Raw genomic sequence first — 21,601 nt, 5'->3', positions numbered from 1 at the left:
TCTGGATCTTTCATTTTCATTTCCACATCACATCTTAATATACTGGATTAAAAAAAAAAAAATTAACTCACAATATTGAAAGATAGAAATCACATTAGTTTACTTCTATTACAATATCATAATAAAGAGAGCAAAAGAGGTGAATTTCAAATCATTTCTTTTAACAGTTACCTTTGTTTTGATGGGTTGTTGTTGTTTTTCCCCAGGTGCTGCATTTCTAACATGAACAACTGGCAATTCATTAATAAATATGACATGTTTTTAAAGTCACATTTTTACATTATTTCAAATAAAACATCTTGAAAATATAGATTTCATTAATAATAAATGCATAATAAATTTGTCATGTGTCCCCCATATCACTTTCCATCCTATTTGTTTATTTTTTTGTAAAATTCCTTTAACTTACAACAGTCAGACATTATGCAACAGGAAGTGACATCATTTTGGAGGGAAAATAACAGCACTAACAAAAATACCAGCAATGGATTGGTTAAATTGTTTTGTAAAAGTACTTATAAAACAAAACTCACTTTGACACGTTTGATAAAATGAAAGAAATCAGTTTTACAATATCAGCTTGCCAAAACATGGTTTGAAAATATAAAAATTTGTCTTAATGTAAACTAACAGAGAATTCTTATTTCCATTCTGTGTATTAAAAATAACAATAATAATAATCTGGTTATAATTAATAAAGCTTAAGTGCCTGAGCCAAAGCATATTTCAGATAGACCAATGTACAATTTAACAGAAATACTTAAATTATAAAACAAGTGTATTCTTTTTTTGTGTGTAAATTACATAAACTCTTAAAAATAATGGTTCCAAAAAGTTTCTTTTTTCTTTTTTGTAGCAATGCCATAAAATAACCTTTTTTTTTTTTGGAACCTTTTTGTGAATAGCTTTAAAACACCCATTTTTTTCTTAGTGTGAAGAACATTTTAATAATCTAAAGAACTTTTTTTCCACTATAAAGAACCTTTTGTGGAATGGAAAGTTTCCATGAATGTTAAAGGTGCTTCATGGAACCATATGCCAATAAAGAACATTTATTTTTAAGAGTGCAGTTTAAAAATGACCACCTCTGCTCACTATCTGCACAAATAAAAGTGAAAAAAAAATAAATAAATATTAGAAACCACGTGCATTGTCATTAGACTGTTAATTCAGTATATTATCAGCTTTTTGGTGAAGCAAACACCGTTTGGAACAATGTCACACCAGCGCCGAGCTCCGTGGTGTCTAGCATGGGTAAGTCCCGGCTCCACAGTAGGGGGCTGTAAACATTTACACTGAGAGGCTGTCCATTCCACATGGTTCTCCTTCACCAGCAACCTCAGCATCTCGCGTTTAGTCATTCAGGCCTGTCCCGAGATACTACGAATCACACCACCAATTTATGTAAACGCCATCCAAATGTGACAGCCGACTTATGCTAAACGGAGCAAATAAAGCAAAACATTGCCGAAACACCCCTAGGCCCACATGGTACCGAAGGCTCGGCGGAGAGCTGCTATGCTCCCCGCTGTGAACTGGGAAAGTGATGTTGGTGTGCCGTGCTCCTCCAAGAGGGTAATACCGTTCCCGGGCCCCGATCGAAGCCCTTTTGAAGTCTGTTGCATGCGAGAGCGTGCCAACGTTAGCACACAACAGTAGCTAATGCTCCCACAAAAGCCAACATTCGACAAGGACCGAGGCCTAAGTTGGGAATAATTCCCTCAACCGCCATACCTCGGCACTGCTTTAATTTTAGACGGACCACGTTACATAAGTGATAGACAATAGCAATAAAATGGATCCCATTAATTCCTGACATGTATGGGCTTGTTTGCTATTCATTAGTTTAGTTGACACAATAGAGGCGTAATTCTTTTCAAATCTTCCGTTCTGCTCGGTTGGAAGTGTTGAAGAGCATCAATAGGCGATGATTGCAAAACTTATGTAAACAAGTACTTACAATCATAGCGGTGCGCGCATTTGCATAGGGAGAGAAACAGATTCGGGGGCATATTTTAGGGTCTAAAATCTTTGAACAAGAAAAAGCCTTTGAGTATATTTTCCACTCAAAAAGCTCCTTAAAATGACATGCAACTGGGACCGTACACAACTATATCAGCACCGGAGAACGGATGTTAATGGGAAACATCTTCAAGCATCAAGGCCAAAGCTTTATTGTACTTTGATTCAACAAAAAAGCTTTTAAATGTATTGAAAAGGCATCTCTTTCATCTCAATAAAAAAGAAAACTATTCAAATACATTTGCAATATTCTCACTATGACGCATGAGAAAATAAAGTTCTTGAAACGGACGCGGTGGGTAATGCAATCCACGAGGAGTTTGGGATCAAACCTTTATTGTTTTGAAAACTCTAAATTCTTTTACAATAGTCATTTTTCGTTACTGTGTGATGAATAATATACAATGTTGTCGTTAAATTCAATAAAGACACACATTCACAAACATGAAATATTACTTTCTATATTTCCACATCCTACAACAGAGGGAAGATATGTGCTGCTTTTCTTTTGATGCTTGTTTTTTGACAGCACAAACCTCCCTTTTGAATCGACGAAAGCGTCGATTTTTTTCCAAAAGTGCATCTGAAGGATTGGGAGGCCTCTGCGGCGGGCCGTCCAAATATACATCATAATAAACAGGCGGGTCATACTGTGCTGTGAGTAACAATCAGCAGGTTTTCACCGATATCTCCGACTACAACGCATATCCAGACAAGTAAATTAAAGAAAATATTATCTATATGCATGCCATGACCATTCCTCTGGTAACATTTACAATAAATGTATATTTTCATAACCTTCTGAAATAAGTAAGCTGATCATGATAGTGCTTCCCCACCTAACCCGACCATAATATTAATGATGAACTAATATGTAACATCCAAATACATTTTGTTCATTTTACAGACTTGTAGTGAAGGCTTCGGAGCCATCTTAGGAGGAGGCAATGCCCCGATAAAGTTAGAATCATTTGGTCCACATTTGCAAATCCTCTGTGTATAAAAAAATGAGATAAAATGGTTTGCAACAGAGGCAAAAAAAAAAAAATAAAATAAAAAGGAAAAACCGATTTTGTCTTCTGATGTTGACAAAACTAAGCGAGTCTGCTTAAAAAAAGCAATAAAAACATAATGAGCTCATTACAATATGATCAATTTGTACACGATTACACTTTCTTGTTCCAAGGCACGGCCTTTACTCTGTAGAATTTAGTGCCGAGAGGAACTTTGAACCGGTTTTGGGCCTGGAGACAGACAATAACAAAAGAAACACGTTCAAAATATGTAATAGAATATCACATGAAAATAAATAAATAAAATAGATAATTTAATATAAGTGCCTGCAGTAATGATTAGCAGCTGATTATAAAATACACAGTTTTCTGCTCAAATTAACTTTAAGATGCAAAACAGAATTAAATGCACGATTCTAAATCAATGTTTTCTTCCTGTCTTCCTGATGTGCTTAAAGGGACTGAGTATCTGCAAACGTTTTAACTGTTAATATTTGTCTCAAATATAAGCAATGTTAACCAAAAATAGATCAATTTCAGGAAAAATGGGCTAGTGTTTTGTCATCGAGGATGTTATATAATGAGAGTGCAATAATACCGTCAATTAGTCAAAATTATTTACTGAAACATAATTGTACAAAAACACTCCGTTTAGAGCATTCGCAGAAATAATAGAATAATAACGGTTACCTTTTTGGCTTGGCAATATTCCTTCTCCATGACTTTTCCTAGAACCCATGGCCGTCTTGTTGCTCCTGTCGCTAAAAAAAACAAACAAAAAAAAAAGTATTACTGATATACAATAAAAATGTGCTTTATGTAAAATAAAACTACAAAACAATTTATCAGGAGTAAAATGCATTCTCTTTTTTTATCTAAACATTAAAAAAAACATTTCAATTTACAAATGCATTGATACATTAATATATACAATTAATAAATAAGAATAATTAAATTGAGTAAACATGTACTTTGGAAAGAGCAACAAAAAATATGCAAAACCATCTTGTTGGAGCAGAATTGTTTCAAATACGTAAAATCTAATATATTTAATTAATCTGTCTCTTTAATGAGTCTGCCTGTTGTGTGTGTGACTGACCTGGTTTGAGGTCCAGTGCCGTGAGAGACTCTGAGTGCAGGAAATAAAGCGTAGGTCCAACAGTGAAGAGAACGTAATTATCGTGCCTTTCGTCCAGGATTATGAGAACCAAGTCGCCCACCTGAAAACTACAAAAAGAGGGGTTCTCAAATGAGGTGGAGGGCTAAAATAGATCAAATCATTAATGCTAATATCCAAGAATACTTACTCTCGAATAGCGATTTTCTCCGAGTGCCGTGACGAGACGGACGACATACTCTGTGACATCTGTAAAACAAATTGTTAGACGGTTCTGGTGATATTTACACTGGTAAATGTTTGTTATGTTGCTTTCGTACACATTCTGCAACCGCTATAAAAATAAAACGGCATACACTGTATTGCAAAAAATCAGTTTTGGGTAAATGCAACATTGATGAATCTCATAAATGCCTCCTGCCATTTCAGTGCTTGTAGGACGGAGTTTGTACCTAAAACAAATGTATGTGTGCCATCTAGTGGTAAGGAGTAGAACAGTCTATTAAATAGCATGCATTGGTAGTACACTGCAGGGACAGAGAACAATGAGTATCTAAAATACGTTGTAACGTACATAGATAATAAATATGAAATATGGGATTTAAACACGTCTGTAGTTGTTTCATTTCAGGCTTGTTTGCAAATGAGCTGAAACTCAGCCCTAGCTCAATTACCCAGGCACATTTCAGAGCTGTTTTTCAGACTAAATTAATCTTGTGAATCTGCCCCGAGCTGTCAGGACTCTAAAGTGTGGGTTACGTGTCTCATAAGATGCGTCTCGTGGCCAATAAGACGGTGATTGTAATTTTGCTAAAGAGATTAAATCTATTTGCAGAAATAGTCCCAGGGGAAATGTAATTAAATTATATCAAAGAGTCTCGTGTTTTAATTAACTCCTGATAATGTGCAAGTAGTTACTGTCGTAACAACAGCAATGTAATGTCTATGAACTATACAGTGAAGATAGGATATATCCAGTATTTTGCTTATGGATATTAAAAATATATATATTAAAGAAATGTTACAAGTTTTTTTTTTTTCAAAAATGACATGAATGCCTTTAATGATCGCTGACCTGCATTAATTGAGTGTATTGTTCTATTTACCATCACTAATTACTGCTTTTAATTGATTGTTCAAGTGGTCAATTATAAACTGAGATCAAGCACAAAGGACACAAATACAGACGATCAATTTAAACGATGTTTAACGATGTTCTCATACAATTAACACATTTAGATGAAATATAAGAGCCAAAATTGTAACCAAACACACATTCATGTACAAATAAATTTCAATATATTTACCAATCTTTGACTAAGTCTTTTGTTTTCTTCCTCCTTCATATGTAAGGTCTGAAACACAATAACAAATAATTGCATATAAAAATATATTTAAGAATGCAATGATTACATTTTGTCAATAAAGTACTACATGAAATAAAAACATCAAAGTGTATGTGTGAACGTGAATTACCCTTTCCAAAATCAGTATGCGCTGTTTCTCTTCAGACAGCATAGGGTTGTCACTGCATCAAAATACACAAAATAACTGTTACAAACTACATGTGTGTATCAATAATAAATGTGTAGATTTTTGACTACAAGAAGCATATAAATCACTAATTCTGTTCAAAAGCTACAAACCATATAACTTATTAACTCCCCTCTGTTATTATTATTATTATGAAAAAAATGTTTTAATATAGTAATTATATAATTTTTCAAATAAGTCTATAAATCACTAATTCTGTTCAAAAACTACAAACTATATAACTTAACTCCACTCTGTTATTATTATTATTATGAAAAAAAAAGTTTTAATATAGTAATTATATAATTTTTCAAATAAGTCTATAAATCCCTAATTCTGTTCAAAAACTACAAGCTATATAACTTATTAGCTCCACTCTGTTATTATTATTATTATTATGAAAAAAAAAAAATTAATATAGTAATTATATAATTTTTCAAATAAGTCTGTAGATATACATCTATAAATTTATATAACATTTGCAGATTTTTGACTACAAAAAGCATATAAATCACTAATTCTGTTCAAAATTTGTTTTCTTCCTCCTTCATATGTAAGGTCTGAAACACAATAACAAATAATTGCATATAAAAATATATTTAAGAATGCAATGATTACATTTTGTCAATAAAGTACTACATGAAATAAAAACATCAAAGTGTATGTGTGAAAGTGAATTACCCTTTCCAAAATCAGTATGCGCTGTTTCTCTTCAGACAGCATAGGGTTGTCACTGCATCAAAATACACAAAATAAATGTTACAAACTACACAGTTCAATAATTCAGCTTTGAAAGGAACAATTTTCTAAAAGTCAATCATAATTCAAAGCAGGACATTTCATTAATGTGTCAAGACTAAAAACAACATTTCTGGCTGATAAAAGGAAACTGCTGAAGACTCCTCACCTACAGCAAGCGCTTGACTCACATCTTTCCTCTTCTATCTGATCTACTCGGCTTTCCTGTCTCAAATACATTCATTCAACTTCTTTAAAGATACAGGGTCTACAAAACATGGTCTTGCCTCTCTCCACAAATAGATCCTCCTTACAAACTTTTAAACCACGACTAACTAACTACTGCTGACATTCTGCTAGAAATATTAAAAAATTAATAATAAAATTATACATGTGTGTGTATCAATAATAAATGTGTAGATTTTTGACTACAAGAAGCATATAAATCACTAATTCTGTTCAAAAGCTACAAACTATATAACTTATTAACTCCACTCTGTTATTATTATTATTATGAAAAAAATGTTTTAATATAGTAATTATATAATTTTTCAAATAAGTCTATAAATCACTAATTCTGTTCAAAAACTACAAACTATATAACTTAACTCCACTCTGTTATTATTATTATTATGAAAAAAAAAGTTTTAATATAGTAATTATATAATTTTTCAAATAAGTCTATAAATCCCTAATTCTGTTCAAAAACTACAAGCTATATAACTTATTAGCTCCACTCTGTTATTATTATTATTATTATGAAAAAAAAAAATTTAATATAGTAATTATATAATTTTTCAAATAAGTCTGTAGATATACATCTATAAATTTATATAACATTTGCAGATTTTTGACTACAAAAAGCATATAAATCACTAATTCTGTTCTAAAACTACAAACTATAAAACTAAAAACTCTTCTGTTATTAAATTTTTTTTTTTAATATAATAATTATATAATATATAATTTTTCAAACAGGTCTGTAGATATACATCTATAAATTTATATTACATTTGCGGATTTTTGACTACAAAAAGCATATAAATCACTAATTCGGTTCAAAAACTACAAACTATAAAACTTAAAACCGTTTTAATATAATAATTATATAATATATCTGTCTGTAAATATACATCTCTAAACCTATAATAACGTTGTAGATTTTTGACTACAAAAACATTAATTAGCAGATTAATTCTGTTCAAAAACTACAAACTATAAAACTTATGAAATTATTAAATCTAGCACAATAAATTTTGTTTTATTTCTCTCATAACAAGAAAAATAATGAATGAGGAAAATAAACAGAAGTTTTGTTCTGTAAGCATTCCAAACCTTTTAAACTGTGACAAACAGCATCCCTCCAAAACTTTGACTTTGTTGCTACAAGAGCATGTGAAATCAAGTGTATTGCTACAGCTCATTCAGCTATAATGTTGTGCAGTATTTTTAGCACTTCATTATATACTGCAGCTGGCTGTGCAGGTTTGATTTACAGTAATGAATGCTGTTGAGTGAGAACGTAGGCCAACAAGAGTTTGTTCCACTGCTATAATAAAATGAATCATTTCAAACCATCTTCTGGATAATGTCAAAGACATACACTCAGCGTGCTGTTGACTTAACTGAGCCAGTTAAGTGTGGTAGTTCAGTTTTTCAGGGTTTATTCATTTAGCTCTTGTATGAATATGTCGCATGGGAACTTCAGCCCAGATGCTTACTGCACTGCCATCATGCTGGCCTCCACGGCCGACTCCACCCTCTCCTCGTCCTTGAATGCAGCCATGGACGCCAATCTCTCTGGATCAGGGGTGGACGGCGAGAGCGCTTCAGCATGGGTGGGGCAACAGGCGCCATGAGCTTCCGTGAAGACCGGGATGGGATTGGGCGGAAAGAAGGATGAAGAGACGAGGACGGTGCTTCGCAGACGGTTGAGTTCCTCCTCCATCTGCTTCTTCTCCTGAAGGATGGAGGCACGGTCCTCGGAGAGCGTTTCGATCAGGCCTTCATTAAAACAACAAAACACAGGGGACAATGATCATGAGTGGTCCTTTTTTAGCATTTATTGGTCACACTGACCATTTCTGTGCAGTTTGGTAAGAGATGTTTGAAAAACAAGTGAAAATGCTCTAAAACTATATGATAAAAAAAGTTTTTATACCTTTATCTTTCTCTTGTTGCTGCATCAAGTTTTTGAGCTTCTCAGTGAGATCATTGATGATTTGTTCTTTCTTTAGTTTCTCCCGGGTCACAACAGTATTGAAGTTTGTCTAGAAATGAGCAGTACATTAAAAGAAGCAATTTTAGGGTTTTTAGATCAACAATAACTATATTTTCATTCAATTTTCATTCAATTGAATTAATTTGAATTATGCAAGTCCAGGACAGCTATATTAAATACACACTTTTGCTGGAAAATAATGGCACACAAATGCAAACAATTACCGTTTAATTTTAATTACTCATCCAGTATTGTATTATTATTAATGTCAGCCATTTAATTGAATGTCATCTTGTTAGATAATCTTACCTTGGTGACATTTAAATCAGCAACAACTTGCAACAACTACATTTAATTGAATTTTTTATATTAATAAGTTTAAAAAGACATGTACAGAATGTAAGATGTAGTGACTCAATGGTTTTGCCAACTTTTGAATTGCAGTGACAACAAAACGTCAGCTTAATTCAATTCTTACAGTTGAGATCCTTTATACTGCTAACCTGCTGCTCAGCAATGAGCGAGGTCTTCAGGTTCTGCATCTCCTCGTTCTTTGTGCGTTCCAGGAGCTCTAGTTGGGCCAGGAGCAATGCCCTTTCTTCGGTCCACTGGCCACTGTCCAGTGACAATGCAGTGCTGGTCTCCACACCAGTCTCTGTCTTTTCTACAGTAGCTGCCACTCTGCAACACAGAAGCAGGTGTGAAAATAGACTCCACCATACTGTAAATCAACCTGACTTTGCATTAATTACTACTAAGACATTTAGCTGACACTTCCTTCTAAAACAAAGTACACAATGCTAATTCATAAGCAGAGGAAGTTATTACATTCTGAAGATCCTTCTTTGCATCTTGTGCACAGACAAACTATTCACAATCAGACAAGAACATGTGTTAATAAGGGAAACAGCAACAATTTAGTCTCTTTCCAGAGCTCTAAATGTGTTCATTATTTGCAGGGTTTGAACCTACAACCTTTTATTGCTAGCTTAGAACTTTAACCACTTGGCAACACACACTTTTTCTAAAGTGTTTCTTGTTGGTAAAACATTAGTCACCAGAATAAATAAATAAATATTAAAAAACCTCCAATTTACTGGGATTGGTGTAAGACTTGAACACATATCTGTTTTCTGTTTTTAATTAATCCCTATTTTACAGGCACATGTAACAGGGTTATCACATTTCTTGCTAATTTCTACTTAAGAAATGTTTTAATGAAACGGTTCACAGTTTTTGTTGGTTCTTTTTGATGTGCTAATTATTCACAAGAGTGAATGAAATCAGAAAGAGTAAGTGAATGCATGTAGCTTGTGTGTGTTTTCTGTTTTTAATTAACAGTAAAGTTAGAGGTAGAAGCTTTCATTTTAATGGACTAGAGCATTGTTTCAGTCATTTCATTTGTGTCCTCGGTAGATGCTTCCCTCACACAAAATTGCAAGATTTATTGAGTTTTTAATGACAAAATCAACAAGAAACTGAGGTTATTATCAAACAAACCAACAGAAATAACACAACCACATTAAAAACATTATTTTTTTTTAATTTTCTTTAAACAAGATAATGAGGAGTATTTGATTCTGCAAAACTCTGAAACAATGCTAAGATGGTGTGGGTGTTTGCTATGCCATTGTTAGAGCGTTCTGGGTGCTTGCCCAAGTCAAAAGAGCCCATCCAAAAAAAATAAAAAATAAAAAAATAAAATAATCGCCAGTTTGGTGTCAATAAGATTTGAAAATTTATATTTGTATTCAGTACGGAATGCATTAAATAGATTAAAAGTGACATTAAAGACTTTTATAATGGTACAAAATAATTATTTTTCATGTAAATGCTGTTCTTTTGAACTCTCCATTAATCAAATAATAAAAAGTATCATGGTTATCGGTTTTCAATATTGATAATAAGAAATGTTTCTTAGGCATCAAATCAGCATATTAGAATGATTTCTGAAGGATCAGGTAACACTGAAGACTGGAGTAATGATGCTGAAAATTCAGCTTTGATCACAGGAATAAATTACTTTTTTTTAATTTTTATATTCAAATAGTTATACTTTCATTCAATCATTCATTCATTCTCAGATTGTTAAATTATTGATAACATGTATGTTATTCCTGGTGAGCATGAGAGACTTCTCTCTCTTGAATGGTAGTGTTTGTCTCAGATGCTCTTTCAAAGTAAGATAACTGCCTATTTTATCATCCAGCAGCCAAAATTTGCAACTTTGGATGGAAACATAGCTACTGTCTGATGCCCAAAAGTGGCAAGGTGGGTTTCACACCTAAACTAAAAGATGGAAAGTTTATCCAAAAATGAAATTTCTGTTTTACTCACCCTCATGTCATTCCAAACCTGAATGACTAACTTTCTACTGTGGAACACAAAAGAATAAACATTGGGCCCCATTGACTTTCGCTGTAAATACTATGACATTTTTTAAAATATCTTCTTTTGTGTTCCACAGTCAAAAGTTTGGAACGACATGAGAGTTTTGGTGAACTATCCCTTTGAGGTTAGAGGTTGCAGAAATCCATATATTTAAGTATAAGCAATATTAAGTAACATTTATAATTTAACAGCTATGTGCTTTAAAGTGCCCCATTATGCAATTTCCAATATTACCTTTCATGCAGTGTGTAATGTAGCTGTATGTGAATGTAAACGATCAGCAAAGTCATAAAGCCGAAAGTGCACGATAAATAAAGTTATTGTCTCCCAAAATAAAGAATCGACTCTCTACATCCTAAACGAGTCGTTAGTAATTCGAATCCCACTTCCGTGACGGCTACATGTCACGGGGTAACACATTTGCATAATTCCTGCCTATGTTCTATGTTGGCCGGCAGCGAACAACTTGACCCCGCCCACAAAAACTTAATTTTACTGACGATTGCTTCTCTAATCTCGGGGAGTTCGGGATTCACTAAACGCTCTTGAAAGATGGCTCAGTACCCTGTTTATTTGGACCAGCTGGCTCCACTGAATCACAAGTATGATAAATAATAGATGTTTATATTTTCTATCGCGCATTCAAAATACGGAACTATGGCAATAGGCATATCGTTTCTAGGCCATCTGACCAATCAGAGCAGTGTAGGCTCACAGAATGGAGGGGTTTAGAGAGACTGAATCTTAGAACTGCTTTGAACGAATCGTTTGAGAATCGCAGAAAAATGAGGTGATATTAAATGCATATTTTGAGAAAACGAAAGCGTTTTTTGACCTTGCATGCATGTAATCCTATTGTAGGAGACTCCCAAAACAATATTAGGAACCTTAAAAATGGCATAATAGGGGCACTTTAAATCTGAATCTTAGAATGATTTTAGTGGGAACGTCTGATTAGAAAACTTGCATTTACTTACGTGTCAGTGGACTGTCTTTCTTTAAGCTGATATTCAAGTAGTTCAATTTGTCCTAACAGTCTCGTCTCAGTCTCCTCTTTTTGGAGTTGAAAGTCTCTTAAGGCCTCTTGTAATGCAGCTTTGACTGCCTGCTCTTTCTCCTTCTCTGCCCTCTGCAGGGCCTCCACCCTCTCCTGCTCCAGTCTTCCTGACAGTAGTGTGTTTTCCGCCTGCAGGTCTCCGATAACAGTCGATAGCTCTCGCTCTTTCTCCTGGAAAGCCCTCTGCTCATCCTCCTTTTCCCTCTGTAAGGCATCAAGCCGGTTCTGGTGATCGTGCTGGATCTTCTGGACTCGATCCTCGCAGTCTTTCTCTGCGTCCTGCGATTTCTGCTTGAGTGCTGAAAACTCTTGGCGGAGCAGGGTGCTCTCTTCTTCGTGCCGATCCACGAGTTCAGAGATGCAGTGGTCCTTCTCCAACCTCATGAGCGCTCGGAGCTCGGCCAGGCCCACCTCGTACTCTTCATTCTTCTGCTGGAGCTGCTTGTTCAACATGTCGATTTGCGTCTGCAAGGTGGTTGTTTGGGTAGTAAGCTCCGCTTTCAACACCTCCTCTTGGGTGCTTTTGGCCTCCTCGTACTGGAGTCTCATGTCCTCCATTTCGGCCTCTTTAAGAGCCATCTCCACTTCCAGTTTGCAGCGGGTGTCCGCAAGTTCAGTAATGCGAGCCTCCAAGTATTTCAAGCGTCCCTCGCGTTCCTTGAGTTCGGCAGAATGGGAATCCATGAGATCAATTAGCTTCACCAGGTTCTCCTGGGCAAGTTTGTCAAGTGCACTTTCTTTTTCCAATCTGAGAGATTCCAGCTCTGCTTCATGTTGTTGTTTCAACCGTGTCTCCAGTTCCTGAAGGTGCACCTTCTCTGCCTTCTCCATGTCCTGTCTGATTTTCTGTTGGCTGTGCTCAATCTCAAAGTGCAGCTTCTCCAGCTGCCCAGCGACTTCGTCCTTGGACAGCAACGCAGCTTTCAGTTCTTCACTTTGCTTTAAGAGCTTCTGTTCAAGGTCCAGCAGAGTTTGCATGTGAAGATCCTGGAGTTCTTGCATAGAGCGTGCTCTCTCACTCTCCAGCTGGGATATTTCCTTCTCCTTGCGCTCCACGAGCCCCTCCAATTCCAGCATTGCTCTCTGGACGTCTCGAACAATCTTCCGATTGCCTTCCAGCTCTTCCAGCAGGGTTTGCATCTGCTTTTCATGATCGTCCTTCAAACTCTGGAGCTTGGTTTGTTGTGCTTCTCTTAGCTCCTCCTCGTGACAGTATCTGACACTGTTGAGAGCGTTTCGGACCTCAATGGTCATTGTTTTCAGGGCGAATCCAAAGTCTCGTTGCTCCTTCAGAACCAGTCCTCGAAAGTGGTAAAGGTCTTCTTTAACTTTTCTTAAATTGTTCTGTGACTCTTCCGCAGCAGAGCGGTACCTGTCCGCTGACAGCTTGAGTGCTGCGATCTTTGAATTTTCCTTCTCGAGCGTAGTAGTGTCCTTTATACGCTTGCTATCGATTGCATTAATGACGGAGGAGTAAAGAGACTCCACCATCATCTCTGGGCTTGTGGGATCACTGATGGGATTAGGTGACATCAAGTTCTCCTCAATAACAAACTCATTAACTGCTGACATGAAATCCAACTCAGGACTTTCTGCCAATGAGTCCAAGTCCAAAGAGCCTTGCTGTAATACAGGATCCATATTGGGGTGCCCAATGGTTTCAAAGTCAAAGGTCTGGGCATCTATGCTGTCGGGTGAAAGGTCCTCCAAGGGACCAGGAAGCGCCAGGGGTTGGCAGTCCGGTGCTTTTAAACTGAGAGTGGACAAAGTTTTGGTGGAGGTAGAGGTGATTTCAGTTGTGCTTTCAGATCTGGGTGTTAATGCGGTGGATCTTTGAGCACTCTGGCTAAAGGAAATCTATAAGACAATGCAACAAGTTAAAATCATATGGGAAACGACATTCCCAGAATAGTCCAATTATACTATATACATTTTAAAAGTTGCAATGTATCGGAAGTAGCGACAGATCTCGCATTCATCACTGCCATTTCAGGTTATGACATTTTAATTAAAAATGATGAGCACAGAAAGAAACATATGCTTGGATGAATCACATTAAGATTAGGGCTGCACGATAAATCGCATGCGATATTTAACGCGCATCTTGTCAGTAAAGCCGTTCTGTAATCAGCGGTAAATCTCCATCACCTGCGTGCTTTCACATTGAGCAACATTAACTACACAGAGCCGTTGTTCTCTGACGAGCTGCGCAAAACCACGTTCATATTCGTGCGATTTTTGGCGCAGCTCGTCAGAGAACAACGGCTCTGTGTAGTTAATGCTGCTCAATGTTAAAGCACGCACGTGATGGAGATTTACCGCTGATTACAGAACCGGCTTTCTGACAAGATGCGCGTTAAATATCGCATGCGATTTATCGTGCAGCCCTAATTAAGATCAACAAAATGCATTTAGAAAACAGACAGGGTGAATTTCTATTTCATGTCATCTTTACAGGTTTATAACATCCAATACTTCAGACACTTAGCAACAAGCAATAAAAATTAAATGACTGTGAACATAAAGTACCTTTTGTTCATTTAGTAGGTGTGTGATAGTTTTTGACATCTCGTCCACACTCTGCGCAGCCTGAACCAGCTGATGGAGAACCTCAACATGCTGGTTAAGAGGCTCAAAGTCACACAGTGTGGGGACCCTGATAAAGAAAACAGGCAACAGATCATCATTTAGGAGTATTTAGCCATGATTGAAAGGGTAATGGCTCAAAGAAAAGCAGTTTTGCATTGTGAAGTAACGGTAGAAATGTGCATATTGTGACCGGGTATGGGGCATTTACCTGAGGTAAGGCTGAACCTCGGTTGCTGTAATACAGGATCCATATTGGGGTGCCCAATGGTTTCAAAGTCAAAGGTCTGGGCATCTATGCTGTCGGGTGAAAGGTCCTCCAAGGGACCAGGAAGCGCCAGGGGTTGGCAGTCCGGTGCTTTTAAACTGAGAGTGGACAAAGTTTTGGTGGAGGTAGAGGTGATTTCAGTTGTGCTTTCAGATCTGGGTGTTAATGCGGTGGATCTTTGAGCACTCTGGCTAAAGGAAATCTATAAGACAATGCAACAAGTTAAAATCATATGGGAAACGACATTCCCAGAATAGTCCAATTATACTATATACATTTTAAAAGTTGCAATGTATCGGAAGTAGCGACAGATCTCGCATTCATCACTGCCATTTCAGGTTATGACATTTTAATTAAAAATGATGAGCACAGAAAGAAACATATGCTTGGATGAATCACATTCACTCAGGGAAATATCTGGAAGCTCAAAGTCAAACTTTCGAGGCTTTCGGGTCTAAACACAAAACAAACAAACAAACAAAAAAATCATTAATGTTGAAATGTCCTCATAAAGTTCATGAAGGGATCCTGAAAGATAAAAACACTTGTTCAAAGACTCACGCAAAACGAAGAGGGTGGCCATGAGTCCAGTCCTCGAAACAACCGGTTTCTGAGGAACGATTTCCCTGAGACAAACAAAAGTAGTGTTTTCAAAGCAATCTGACATTTAATGTGGACTCAGGTGTCCATGTTTGTTCCCAAAACTAAAAGAAGGCATACAAAATATGAAGAATAAACTTACTGAAGAGCTTCCCAAAGGTTTCCCTTTTTACTTTTTCTGCCTCATAGAGGTTTTTCCCATCTTTGACAAGAGCACTGGCCCACTGAAAGAAAAAATAAATCTTTTTTTTTTTTTTTGGAAACAATAATTAAATGTCCAAAAATTTTATAAAAACAATATAGATATCATATTATTCACTCTCTCTGGTCAAATCACTTCTGGTCACACCCACATCTCTATAAATTAATGTAGCTGATTCTTACTTGTCTGTAGTGTCCTATGAACATTTTGCGTCTGACCACCTCAACTACGGCGAGACAGTACATCTGTGGCACAGTGCTGAGCGCCTCCACCACCCGCACGCGCTCCAGCAGCTCCGTCAGCAGCCTCAGGAGAGCCTGCAGCTTCTCTCCATCCTGATCAGCGTGAAGCATCACGTAGCAGCACCATCTGATGGAGGAAACACCACAGTGCAGTTAGGAAGCACTTACAATTCACTTCACTTCAAAGTATCGTAGCTCTACAGATTGAAAATAGTCCAAATCAAAGCCAAAACTAGTTACTGTTCTAGCCAAACTAAAAACAGTTTATTTCGCATTGCCCATGAAGAATACAAATGCTGGTCTTACTTGAGTCGAACTTGAAGGTTGTTGGCGAGCTCCTGTTTGGCAGTGGTACATTTCTGCTTGATGTCTAGTAGCTTCCTGTGATTGGTTAGCATGATCATCAGCTGATTGGCATGACTCAGACACAGGTCAGGCAGCACCGAGGTGTCCTTCAGGTTTTCAGCCCTTTTCTGATTGGCAAGAAATCCCTAGTAGAAGGCAAAGGAGAACACATTAGGAAGAGTAGCTTTCTGAAAAACTTGCATTTTGCACACCTTTGTAATATATTCATTAGAAACGTGGCTAAAGTTTATTGTTTTGTCGATCTGCCACAATGTAACACAGGTTAATAAAGAGGCTGTAATTAAAGGATGGGGTAGTGCCAACTATATAAGACGTCGCAGTAAACCCACAGCCCACAAAAAAGTATGTGTTGTAACCTACATTTGAAGAGGTTAACCAATCATATATATATCTTAATGTCACAGTAGCAAAAAACAAAGGTTGGAAAATTGGCATAAAAACTTCTGGGAAAACATAAAATACACTAATGAGCAGAATATGTCCCCTTCAGGCTGTTTTATGCTGACTATAAAAAGGAGCGTTGCTTACCTGAGCAAGTTCCTGCTGTTCATTGACCAACCGTTTACAGCTTGCTATCATTTGGTCGAGAGCATACAATCTGTCCTCAAGACCTTTGATGGCCTTCATGTTCTGATTATCCAATTTGGTAATCGTCTCGCGGCATTCAGTTAGAAAGGGTTGGATCATTCGTGGGTCGAGCTGGAAGCATAAAGAATGGCAGAAACAAATCAGAGTGTTTATGGACAGTAAAATAGTTCATTGGGAGTGTCCTGTGAATGTGAAGATGATGTAAACTACTGTTCAAAATTTGGGGGTTGGAAAGAAAATTTTAATGTTTTGGGAAAAAGTCTGTATGCTCATCAAGGCTGGATTTATATTATCAAAAATACAGTAATAAAAGTAATATTATGAAATATTATTAAAGTTTTAAATGACTGTTTTCCATTTGAATATAATATCAAATGTAATTTATTCCTGTGATGCAAAGCATCATCTTCAGTGTCACATGATCCTTCAGAAATCATTCTAATATGCTAATTTGCTGCTTATTATTGTTAGAAATACTGAAAATACTTATGTATTTGAAATATATTTTAACTATAAATGTATTTATAATGTATTTACTGTTCTTTTGATCAATTTATTTAATGCACATTTACTTAGTGTATTAATTTAAGTATTATTAAGTATGAATATCTTTTTTTTTTTAAACTATTGGCCTTTTGGCCTCCTCGTACTGGAGTCTCATGTCCTCCATTTCGGCCTCTTTAAGAGCCATCTCCACTTCCAGTTTGCAGCGGGCGTCCGCAAGTTCAGTTATGCGAGCCTCCAAGTCTTTCAAGCATCCCTCGCGTTCGACAGAATGGGAATCCATGAGATCTCTTAGCTTCACCAGGTTCTCCTGGATAATTTTGTCAAGTGCACTTTCTTTTTCCAATCTGAGAGATTCCAGCTCTGCTTCATGTTGTTGTTTCAACCGTGTCTCCGGTTCCTTTTATAACTAGTCTTTTATAACTAAACTACAAACTTTTAAATGCTAGTGTATGTGATGTCTATGTGATGTATAACTGGATGTTTCAGCAACAGTATATGGTTATTTTTCCTATTTTTGAAATGAAACAAAACATGGTTTATATTTTAATATCCATTAGGTAATGCTTATATTTGGATATTCCAGTGAATTAAATAGGTTAACCTTATTTTTTTTTTTACTTTCTATTAGGAACTTGGAGGCAAACCATAAGAAGATTATTCATAACAAACGAATGATAAGTCTGACTTGAGCCCAAAAACAGTGTCACATTACATAATGCTTGAGCTGGGGAGGGAAAAAGTCTTACAACTCTAAACATGTTTGGATATTTGAGGACATTGTAAAATATGACATCACATCAGTTGAATCCTATATTTTTCTTATAGTATGTTATTATGTTATACTTGAGCTGTTGCTCCTCACACAACTCAATTCTGCATCACATTACACTCTTGAGGTTTTTTTTAACGTCTTACTGATGTCATTACTCTATGTTTCGTTGTTGTATAAGCAACTTAAAGCATTCCTGCTCACTAATAGCTGTGTAAATACATGCAATTTGATATAAATAGTATAGCAAAATCTCTACTGGGTGACACACCTCTACAGTCACATGGTACATATCATCATAATGCCCATTACTGGCTAGTTTAAAACAATATAAAGGTTGTCACAGGTTTACAGACTGATTCATGATTTGACCAAAACATTCCCTCACAATATGACTCACCCTGTTGATTGAGTCAAAACACTTCCTCACTACTGACTCTACATCGTTAGGTCTGTCCTGAACGTTGATCCAATCCAACAGCGTGACATTGAAAGAAGGTGTGGCTCCCCTCTCTGGAGACTCCTCCTCTTCCTCTAGAGCTGCTTTTAGACTACAGCTGCTCTTCAGTCTGTCCTGAGGAGAGGAGGATGCCTGGGACGACGCTTCTCCTGAAGCAGAGACCGGCGAGAATGACTTTCGATTCTTCTGGCTGTCAGCGGGACAGAGGATTGCGGACTGGGTGGACGTTTCTCCTACTTCTTCATCCTCATTCTCGTCTTCTTCATCTGTGGTTCTTGGGTGAGGGGAGCTGGACTTCTCCAGGCTTTCTCGGTAGCTCTGCCGAGTCAAACACTCTAGCAGAGGAATCTTCGCCATGACTGAGACAGCAGTGCCAAGCCTGATGAATTAACATTAGAATTAGTGATCTATTTATTCCTCTATATATCTATATTGATCTATTTAATCTATATATTAAAGTCCAATACACCGCCATTCAAAAGTTTAGGGTCAGATTATTCATTTATTATTCAGCAAAGACACATTAAATTGATCAAATGTGTCAGTAAAAACATTTATAAAGTTACAAAAGCTTTCTTTTTCCAAATTAATGCTGTTCTTTTTAACTTTTCTATGAAAAAAAAAAAAAATCTACCACGGTTTCCACAAAAATATTAAGCAGTATTTAATCATTTTTAACATAATAATAATAAATGTTTCTTGAGCAGCAAATCAGCATATTAGAATGATTTCTGAAGGATCATGTGACACTGAAGACTGGAGTAATGATGCTGAAAATTCATCTTTGCATCACAGGAATAAATTACATTTTTAAATATATTCTAATAGATAACAGTTCTTTTAAATTGTAATAATATTTTATAATTTTACTGTATTTTTTTTTAATCAAAATTACTTCTTTCAAAAGCATTTTTAAAAAAAAACTTTACATTTTTTTTTAATCTTACCAAACTCAAACTTTTGAATGGCAGTGTATCTGCTACAAACTCTGTTTACAATTACTTAGAATTTAAGAAAACTTAAAAAGAAAAAAAAATATGTTTGATGTTTTAACAAAATAACTTACTTTTTTTTTTTAATTTAAAGAAAGAAAGTTAGAGTCAAAGGTTCACATACTTTGTGAGTTTAAATTTGATGTCTTCAAAATCCTGTTGGTAATTTGTATAAGCAGTGTCAAATTTCATGAGAAGTTTCTGATAGGATAGAGTGCAGTCATCTAGGTTAGCCATGATGGCCGCCCATCCCTGGTGCTGAAGGTGTTCGTCATGGACCAGACGCTCACAGAACAAACAAAGCTTCTTGGCAACTTCAAACATTTCCTAAAAAAGGGCACAACAGACCTCATGAGAGTCATTTGCATACAAATGTAAGAAACCCTTCTATCCGAGCCTCTGTAATTTACAAGAGGGCTTTGTTACATGCTCACAAATATAAGTGATGCTCAAACCTTACATAAAAATCATTGATATAACACAGTGTGGATGAGCATAGATGTGTAAAACTGAGTAAATCTAAGAGGACAGAGGTTGGTCATTAGGTCAGAACAGAATTGGCCTGTACCACAGCCAGCTGAGTGCGGGAGGCGACGGTGTGAAAGACAGCAGGCATCATGAGTGACTCCTCCACCTTCAGCTCCATCTCATTCTCTATTGAGAAGGTCGTTTTGGGGATGGTTGGAGCTCGGTCAGACAGGATCATCTCTTTGTTGAATAAGAAGATCGGGTTGGTGTCCTGAAGCAGCCAGAGACAAAAATCAATTGCCATTTGGAAACCATGCTACTCAAGATCCTCAATATTTCAGGGTCATTTTAAATCGACTGAAAGCTATTAAAATAATACAATTATTATATGCACTGCTTTTATGGTGCTTCTTTGCAATTTTCATGTCAAACATTTTAACAGTGTACTTTGTGGCAATGATCAAGCATTTGGCTAAATAATTCATATATAATAACTACTCTTACTCTCTAAAAATGTTGAAAATCAAAAATGCTGTTCCGGTGTGATTTTGCTTGTTACTCACTGTTCCGGCGCTGTAGCTGCACACGCGCCTCTCTGCCACCATACACTCCCCTCCATTGACCACCAGCACCTGGTGCTGGATTGCAATTTTATATTTGGCCTGAATGGCATGTTTAAGGTCCAAAACACTATAAAAAGCATGAAGCACAACACATTTTAGTTACCCAGTAAAACAAATCAGGACTCAATTTACAAACAAAACTGCAAACAAACAGAATATAGAAACGATTGATCGAATTTGGACTTTAATAATTTACATTTGCAACTTAACCATCATAGCATTATACAGGTATTTACACTGGAATTATATAATTAATAAATTAGTATGTTACATCTCTAAGTATCATCTACATTATATATTACATATTATATTATCCAATATAATGGGGTTTCTCATGAATATGTAAATATGTATGCGTTTAAATGCATATATATGTATATATGTAAACTCAGACTAATTTAAAGTCAAACTCATTTATCTAATTTCAGGATGTTTGAAGACAAAAATAAACATTACTGTAAATGTTCATATTATTTAATGCAATAGGTAACAAACAATGAACAGTACTTTCCCAGCATTTAGCCAGCTTTGTTAATGTGGATTTCTTTAAATTCTAATTAGGGCTGCACGATAAATCACATGCGATATTTAACGCGCATCTTGTCAGAAAAGCCGGTTCTGTAATCAGCGGTAAATCTCCATCACGTGCGGGCTTTCACATTGAGCAGCATTAACTACACAGAGCCGTTGTTCACTGACGAGCTGCGCAAAACCACGTTCATATTCGCGCGATTTTTTGCGCAGCTTGTCAGTGAACAACGGCTCTGTGTAGTTAATGCTGCTCAATGTGAAAGCACGCACGTGATGGAGATTTACCGCTGATTACAGAACCAGCTTT

General features: G+C 36.2%; 1 protein-coding gene across 1 annotated transcript in view; it reads right to left on the bottom strand.

Annotated features, from left to right (window-relative positions):
* Window positions 1-2,857: 2,857 nt before the first annotated feature.
* LOC107717283 (RB1-inducible coiled-coil protein 1-like) overlaps window positions 2,858-21,601 on the bottom strand; it is a 22,357-nt gene continuing 3,613 nt past the window's right edge. Inside the window, exons 3-24 of the mRNA XM_016523987.1 lie at window positions 20,704-20,830; window positions 20,241-20,411; window positions 19,797-19,999; window positions 18,621-19,059; window positions 16,885-17,055; window positions 16,297-16,481; window positions 15,931-16,117; window positions 15,689-15,770; window positions 15,508-15,572; window positions 15,339-15,400; window positions 14,890-14,910; window positions 14,622-14,748; window positions 12,013-13,949; window positions 9,148-9,325; window positions 8,585-8,693; window positions 8,145-8,427; window positions 6,367-6,418; window positions 5,460-5,507; window positions 4,343-4,401; window positions 4,135-4,262; window positions 3,726-3,796; window positions 2,858-3,266 (exon numbers count right to left, since the gene is read on the bottom strand). Of these exons, the coding sequence (XP_016379473.1) occupies window positions 3,189-3,266; window positions 3,726-3,796; window positions 4,135-4,262; window positions 4,343-4,401; window positions 5,460-5,507; window positions 6,367-6,418; window positions 8,145-8,427; window positions 8,585-8,693; window positions 9,148-9,325; window positions 12,013-13,949; window positions 14,622-14,748; window positions 14,890-14,910; window positions 15,339-15,400; window positions 15,508-15,572; window positions 15,689-15,770; window positions 15,931-16,117; window positions 16,297-16,481; window positions 16,885-17,055; window positions 18,621-19,059; window positions 19,797-19,999; window positions 20,241-20,411; window positions 20,704-20,830 (4,783 nt within the window). The 3' untranslated portion in view covers window positions 2,858-3,188. The remainder of the gene's footprint in view (window positions 3,267-3,725; window positions 3,797-4,134; window positions 4,263-4,342; window positions 4,402-5,459; window positions 5,508-6,366; window positions 6,419-8,144; window positions 8,428-8,584; window positions 8,694-9,147; window positions 9,326-12,012; window positions 13,950-14,621; window positions 14,749-14,889; window positions 14,911-15,338; window positions 15,401-15,507; window positions 15,573-15,688; window positions 15,771-15,930; window positions 16,118-16,296; window positions 16,482-16,884; window positions 17,056-18,620; window positions 19,060-19,796; window positions 20,000-20,240; window positions 20,412-20,703; window positions 20,831-21,601) is intronic.

The sequence above is a fragment of the Sinocyclocheilus rhinocerous genome, unplaced genomic scaffold, assembly GCF_001515625.1.
Source record: "Sinocyclocheilus rhinocerous isolate Xijiao unplaced genomic scaffold, SAMN03320098_v1.1 scaffold1694, whole genome shotgun sequence".
Taxonomy (NCBI): Eukaryota; Metazoa; Chordata; class Actinopteri; order Cypriniformes; family Cyprinidae; genus Sinocyclocheilus; species Sinocyclocheilus rhinocerous.
The sequence above is the reverse complement of the archived record's forward strand: the minus strand, read 5'-3'. Positions and strand labels throughout refer to the sequence as shown.